Source organism: Mastacembelus armatus, chromosome 10, assembly GCF_900324485.2.
Source record: "Mastacembelus armatus chromosome 10, fMasArm1.2, whole genome shotgun sequence".
NCBI lineage: Eukaryota > Metazoa > Chordata > Actinopteri > Synbranchiformes > Mastacembelidae > Mastacembelus > Mastacembelus armatus.
In genome coordinates this window covers 14,884,754-14,891,860 of record NC_046642.1, presented here as the reverse complement: position 1 = coordinate 14,891,860, position 7,107 = coordinate 14,884,754, and the positions used below count along the sequence as shown (strand labels likewise).

General features: G+C 45.2%; 1 protein-coding gene across 1 annotated transcript; it reads left to right on the top strand.

Moving 5' to 3' along the window:
- The first annotated feature begins 422 nt into the window (after positions 1-422).
- fgf16 (fibroblast growth factor 16) lies at positions 423-6,837 on the top strand. Its single transcript, XM_026330749.1, has 3 exons — positions 423-1,210; positions 3,242-3,345; positions 5,439-6,837. The coding sequence occupies exons 1-3, from the start codon at positions 907-909 to the stop codon at positions 5,682-5,684; spliced, it is 654 nt and encodes a 217-aa protein (XP_026186534.1). The 5' UTR covers positions 423-906; the 3' UTR covers positions 5,685-6,837.
- The last annotated feature ends 270 nt before the right edge of the window (positions 6,838-7,107 follow it).

The window sequence follows — 7,107 nt, the reverse complement described above, 5'->3', positions numbered from 1 at the left end:
TTTCTTCTTTTTTTTTTTTTCTTCCTTGCCAGTAGTACAAGTGGTAGAGCTGCTGGTTTGCTGGAGCTCATTGCAAACGTTGTGCAGAGGGGCGAGGAAGCACCTGCTTCCAACAAGGAGGTGGAGAAAATGCTCGCATGAAAACGTCCAACTGCACTGGTTGGCACTGAGGCTTGTGCAGGAGGTTCGGGTTGCTCTGAGATTATGCACAGGTTATTTTGATCAGTTTTGGGGAAAACGTTTGCCTGATACTTTAGTTTTCCCCTTTTTTGTTGTTGTTTCCAGGAGGGACTATGACCCAAAGCAGTCACTGTAAGTTATGGATTGCTGCTGTGGTGAGGTTGTTGTTACAGTTTTAGAATAAATGTATCTTTTTTTTTTTTTTTTAATGATTTTTGCTTCTGTATCTGCATCGCGTTTTAATCCACCACAAATTGTTGCCAAAGTTTCCTGAACCCTGGATTGGCCATGCGTTCCTATCAGAAAGCCTCGGAACGTAAAGAGAAGCGCAGGAGCAATGAGAAGACGCTTCTGGATTTGTGTGCTCGGGAAGGTAGATCCAGCTTTCTGACAGGACCGCGGCATCACCAGCAGCACAAGTTGGACTGAAAGTGGGCTACACGTCCAACAGACTAAAGGAAACTTGCGCGCGTATAAAAGGATGCCAGCCAGGCGTGGCTTATGTTTGAATATCCAATGTGAGAATGCGTGGGGAGTATGTATATAATAGAGTCTTTCTATCTGATAAACTGAGATATCAAACTGACGATTAAAGCGAAGGTCGAGCAAATAATCTGCGGACTCTGATCCTGAGAGAGCACGGCGCGCTGGGTTCGCTTTGTGCGTGCATGGACCGGACTTGTGCAAACTTTTCTCCCTGTTCGAGTCACCGACACAACATTTCAAATGCCTTCGCTTAATTTGACAGCTGTGCACACAATGACAGAGGTTGGGAGTCTTCTGGGGACAACGGACTTGGATTTACAAAGCTTTCCTGCGCTCGGGAATATGCCTCTACCGGAGACTCCAGTGGGGCTGAATGAGCGGCTGGGCCAGATTGAAGGGAGGCTGCAGCGGGGGTCGCCGACAGATTTCGGGCACCTGAAGGGGATCCTGAGGCGGCGGCAGCTCTATTGCAGGACCGGCTTCCAGCTGGAGATATTCCCCAATGGGACTGTGTATGGGACCAGACAGGACCACAGTAGATTTGGTGAGGACACTTCTTAAGCATTTAACTTTTTTTTTTTTTTTTGATTTTGGTGTGGACAAGTGAAGAGTGGAAAATATGAAGATAGTCTCGTGTTATATAATTTGTCTCTCAGTTGATAGGCCTGTTGTTTAGCCAAGAGAGGTCTAAATGACAAAGGAAGCAAATTAACCATCAATATTACGAAACGAAATACTGATGCTGTCGTGTATCTCCTGTCCTGTCTATGAATTTAGATCATTTTCTCCGCTGTCAGTCTAAAACAAGTGAAATCAGTTTAATTGGGAGTTTTTTTGTTTTGTTTTGTTTTGTTTTGTTTTTTCTCCTCCAAGTCTCCAGTGAAAACTCATTCGTGCGTCACCGTCACCTGGCACGCAGGAGCGCACAGCCACACTACTGTTTCTGGCAATCCCCGCTGCGCGTGGGGCGCAGGTGTCTCTCAGCTCAGCCGCAAAACAAGCAGCGCGTGCGCGTCTCGCGGCACAGCAACGGGCGACGCACGCGGCCGCAAGCTCTGAAGATTTGGTACCATTAATGTAAACGGAGCGAGGTGCGGCTCGGAGGGAGAAGGATAAATAAATGAGGTCAGAGGGCAAGACGCGCACATGTCTCGCGCCTCATGCCCGTGCAGTCGTGTCACAGGTGCGGGCCGGCTCGCGGAATAACTCGAAATTAAAGCATGACCACTGCGGAATTCAGGGATAGTTTAATGTTCAGACTTCAGCCAAAACAAGCCGGTTTACAGGGATGGGTGGTCCGCGCGATTGTTCCTGGCTTCACTTTAAAATTCAAGTTTTTTTTTTTTTTTTTTTTTTTTTGTCTGAGCTGCAAGGAGGAGATGGTTTTGATTAGAGGGATATGAAACACACTCTTCGCCTCACAAAAATTAGAGGGATCTTGTCTGACATCCTCTGGCATCATGAGGTCGAAGGAGATGGGGACCAGGTGGCTGTAAGCTGGTCTCTGTCGGTCAGCGCAGCCAGCTGGATCCTTTCTGACTAACTTCTGCACAATACCGCCGATGGCTTTTAATTTTACCGGCTGTTTCCGCGTCTTTGATGTAACGAATGTTCACTTCACTGAAACTTCCTGTGAGTCAGCAGCTCACCGAGCAACTTTACCCACATCTTCAGCTTCATAAAAGTGACTCCTCAGTCAGTAGTATTGCTAGCTGGTTGGAAGAACACATTTATAGACCCCCCAAAGCTCATTATGATAGACCAGACTGATGTATGTGACTCAGAGCAGATCAAAAAGGAAAACAAAGGAAATCAAAGAAATGTGTATGCACTTCTCATCTGGTTTCTACATGTGTATTCTCAAGACAAAAAAAAAAAAAGATTTAATGTCCTTAAAATGGGATTTTTGTGGCTGACTGGGCCCTATGGGGCACAGGTCCAAGGTCACAAAGGGTCAGGGGGAGAACTGTTAAAGGACTGTTAACCTCTACATTGGAAAATACACCAACAACAACAAAAAAGAAAAACTGATGCAAAAATAGCTACAAAGATATACTAAACCACTAAAACACTAAGTCAGTGACTAAAAAGAGGGTGAGAACAAGTCCAAATGCTGCAAGGTGATGACCAAAAGATGAAAAACCTTAAAAATAGACACAAAAGAAGTAAATATAGGTGTAAATTGATTATGAAGAGATAATAAGTGAGTCAAAATGGGCACAACAAACTACAAAAAGACAGAAGAACCACAAGAACACACAAACTGATGACAATTCACGTGGTTGCTCCTACAAATGCAGGAGGTTAGGGGCCTTTTACACGCCTGTGCCCAGGGACCCAGTTTCTCTTGCTCCGTCCATGTTTTGATTACAAAAGATGTTGGGTTGCCCTTGAACAGGTTAGAAACAATAAAAAGTAAAAAAAAAAAAAAAAGACAAGAATTTGCAGAGCAAATTCAGCAGTAAAAGCCAAAATAACTGCAGTTACTGTACCTGCCAACACCAGGTAGGAACCAGCTAAACTGTGTTTGTGGGGCTTCCCTGACCCGCTTTGTGTTGTGCGTGTCTGACCTCAGGTATCCTGGAGTTCATCAGTCTGGCGGTGGGACTGGTCAGCATCAGAGGGGTGGACGCTGGACTCTACCTCGGCATGAATGAGAAAGGAGAGCTCTATGGGTCGGTGAGTCAAAACGCCCTGCTTTTCACTTAAAGCCCTGTGCTCTCCATGCTGCCCTGGGTCCTAATCACAAGTCTGTCACTACACTCACAACTTGATCGACAGGAAGCACTTTTTCAAGCTCTTCCCCAAGACGAGAATGTCGGTCAGTAGTGAGCTATCAGAGAGAAGACGTTTCAAGAAGTAATCTGAGGGTCCATTTGTTATCAAGGTTCCCAGACGTGGTAAAAGGGGAAAAAACCCACAACGAGACAAAACAAGTATGTGTGTCTCTCACGCTCTCTGTGTCATTCCTCCCTCTCCGGCTGCTTTCCTTCAGCATGATGACCCGAAAAATTAAGACAGAAGATTGACTTTTTCAGATTAAAGAGCTGCAGCAGTTACAAAAAACATTTTTCCACGTGAAGAGATTAAAGGGAAAGCAGCTTTTGCAGCTTTATAGAGAGCGAGCTGATCTCTTCATTTAGTTTTGAGATATGCAGAAATATTTACATATTTTCCCAAAGTGGAGACAGGAGGGTGCGGAGTCACTCTGGACGTGTGCTGTGGGAGAATTTGGTGGAGATTATCTCTGCACACAGCTGGACTCCACTTTGGACTGCAGGGCTGAATACAGAAGAAATATCCTGTACTTTTCCACAGTAAATGTAGTTTCTTAAGAACATGAAGTGTCTTTCCAACCTGGCTGACTTTTTTCCTCACATGCCATTGGCATCTGGAGACAGAAAGAGAGGAAAGGGAAGAGATAAAGACAATGAAGGGGAAGTATGTGAGTGGTTACCTGTATCAGGTGTCCCAGGGCATTACCTGAGGGCCTCTCAGGGCCCGGACTGCCCCCGGCTCTGAACTTTTCGAACAGAGGCTACCTTTAAGCACAGCCATTATGTTGAAAGTGCAGATATTGTTACCGAGTGCTATCAGAGTCTGGCATCCTGGAGCTCTGACTCTGGGGTAGGGGGGGCGGGTGACAGCGAGAGGCAGTGATTTGAGGGGGTGGGGGTAATTGCACACCTGACTGAGTCACCTGACTGACAGAGAGAGCGATGTCTATCTGAATCTGAGAGGCCAGGAGGTGCTTCCGTCCCACAACCGCCAGACCTTGACAAGCGTGTGATCCGATGAGCTGTGTGTGTGTGTAGCTGGCCCAGTCATGTGCCCTCAGGGCTGTGTTTACAGACAACAGCTTCACCACACAGCCGCAGCCAAGCAGAGCCTGACAGCCAATCAACAAAATTGCTTCTGGAATAAAAACTGAGACTCTTGCACAAACATTCGCTAAAACTATGAAGTGCGTTAAAGGCAGAGTTTGACTGATTGAGAAAATTTATCTCGCTGTGTTTTCTCAGCCAGAAAAAAAGTTAGCCCAGGAGGGAGAGTGGGAGATAGTGGCTGTTTGGGACGTTCTCAAAAAGGGGTTGATATTTGGCTCTTGGCCCTCGGTGATACCCAGGACTTAAACAAGGTTCAGCCTGTTGCAGAGCAGCAGAGACTCTCTGGTCTTGGCAGGAAAGCAGGACACAACCCTGATGTCTCTTATTTTTCTCACACACTCACTCATCCAGCACACTCTCACCTGCTGAACCCAGAGCAATCGCTCATGCCGCGCTGTCAGTGAGTCTTTGAGAGCTGCTGTCTGTGTGTGTGTGTGTGTGTGTGTGTGTGTGTGTGTGTGTGTGCGTGAGAGAGAGAGAGAGAGGAAGTTTCTACGGCTGCTAACTGTTGCATCACCCAGAGGGGAAATAATTGTCCATGTACAATAAGAGGTCAGCAGGTCTGAGGAGTGAATGTGGGGCGTAAAGTGAAAAGCCGCTCATAATGACTTCCCGTCCTGTAATAATGAGCACCTGCCTGAATGAGTTTCTGCTGGGTCATTTTAGCTTTCAAGTACAGTCCAAAATAGTTAATGACAAACATAAACCAGTACATCAGGAGGAGTGGAATCTGCATGCAAAGCAGCATCATCCATCTCAATCTCCGCTGCATTTTTATGTCTCTTTAATCTTTCTGTTACAAATTTTTCCTGTGTTTTTCCCCCGTCGGTCAGAGCCATGCCAGCAGGACTTTAGCATATGACTATGTTGTGTTCTTTCCTGCAGAAGAAGCTGACGGCAGAATGCGTGTTCAGGGAGCAGTTTGAGGAGAACTGGTACAACACATACGCTTCGACTCTGTACAAGCACACGGACACAGGACGCTTCTACTACGTGGCCTTAAACAAGGACGGCTCGCCTAGGGAGGGGGGCAGGACTAAAAAACACCAGAAGCTCACCCACTTCTTACCCAGGCCGGTGGAGATTGAGAAGATCCCTCAGGCATACAGGGACTTATTCCAGTACAGGTGACCAGAGCTTACACCTGGAGAACCGGTCACATTCGAAGGAACAGAAATGAAAGAAGATAAGGGGGGGGGTGTTGTGGATGTTTCGGACCTGGTAGAGAACAGTTCACCCTGAGGGCCACTGCGTTTGCACCTCAGCCCACCCGCTGCCGAGCACGTACGACACTAACACTAACATTGTGCATGTTCCTGGATGTTGCTTCTTCTCCTCTACATTGGACCTGTGACCTCAGAGAGGAGGGAATTTTTTTTTTTGTAAAACCACTGCAGACATGGACAGAGGAAGCCCACATGACTGCCCAGCTGTGCGGTGATCTGGACGATCAAATCAGGTGCCATCATTTCCCAATAACCACTTTTTAGAGGTAGATACATAGACACCAAAGCAACATGCAATGACAAATGGAGCTGGGGCTCTTGGTGGATGTGTGTAGCACTGAGCTGGTGGGTGGGGGGAAACAAAAAAAAAAAAAAACAAAAACAAATGACTGGCGATGATATCATCAAGGAGAGACTTTTAGGAGCTCCATATGATGGAAAGCACTGCAAATGTCACATGCTGCATTTGTCATGCACTCTAAACAGTCATGGTAATGTTAGATATTAAGAGAAGGCACATTCCACATACACAGAGATGAATAGATGGAAGGTGAGGGTCGGAATGTCTGTGCGGCAGAGAACAAACATTAGGCGAACTGGAGTTTTGACATGTTATGTTCAAAATCTGAAAATTATGAATGTGCGATAACTGAAGCACTTACTGCACATCTCCATTCTCTGAGGCAACTCCAACGCAATCGTCAGTCAAGTCACCACAATCGCATACAAATAAACACCTACCAGTAGGAACTGTATGCAAAACAAGTAATTAAGGATGGGACAAAAGCACTTCTCTGACCGTGATGGCAAAAAATAAACGAGGGTTTTTTGTTTTTGTTTTTTTTCAAATGATGGTGACTTGTAATGTTCAGAGTGTGAGGAACATTATTAAAAATGCAAGCAGCTGAGGTGTACATATGGGTGATCCTATTTATGAGATGTACAATATATTTATTTTCTACATATAAAGTATAAATATAAATCTATATATTTATTTATTACAAAGTCTTTATTTTGTAATGAACTTGAGGTTATCAGGACCGTAGATTCTACTGAAATTACACCAAAAAGAACTGCAATGAACATGGCAATAAAATTGTCCTGCTTTTGAGAATTCATTGTGAGAGACTATTTTTGCTTGGATTAAAATCTGATGTACCAATTAAAACCAGATATAGAATCGACGTGATTGTTTCTTTCCTTTTTTCATGCCGGTTGTGTGTTTCTATGAATGGCAACATGGGCCTTTTTGTTTCTCCACCTGATAATGAACATACCTGGGCACCATGAAAAATACTTTCTTTTATCTGGACAAAAAAAAAAAAAAA

Bases quoted from the DNA above. Each gene is read 5' to 3' on its own strand.
- fgf16 (XM_026330749.1), top strand. From the start codon at position 907: ATGCCTTCGCTTAATTTGACAGCTGTGCACACAATGACAGAGGTTGGG. The intron at 1,211-3,241 runs GTGAGGACACTT...GTCTGACCTCAG, and splicing joins ACAGGACCACAGTAGATTTG to GTATCCTGGAGTTCATCAGT. The intron at 3,346-5,438 runs GTGAGTCAAAAC...TCTTTCCTGCAG, and splicing joins AAGGAGAGCTCTATGGGTCG to AAGAAGCTGACGGCAGAATG.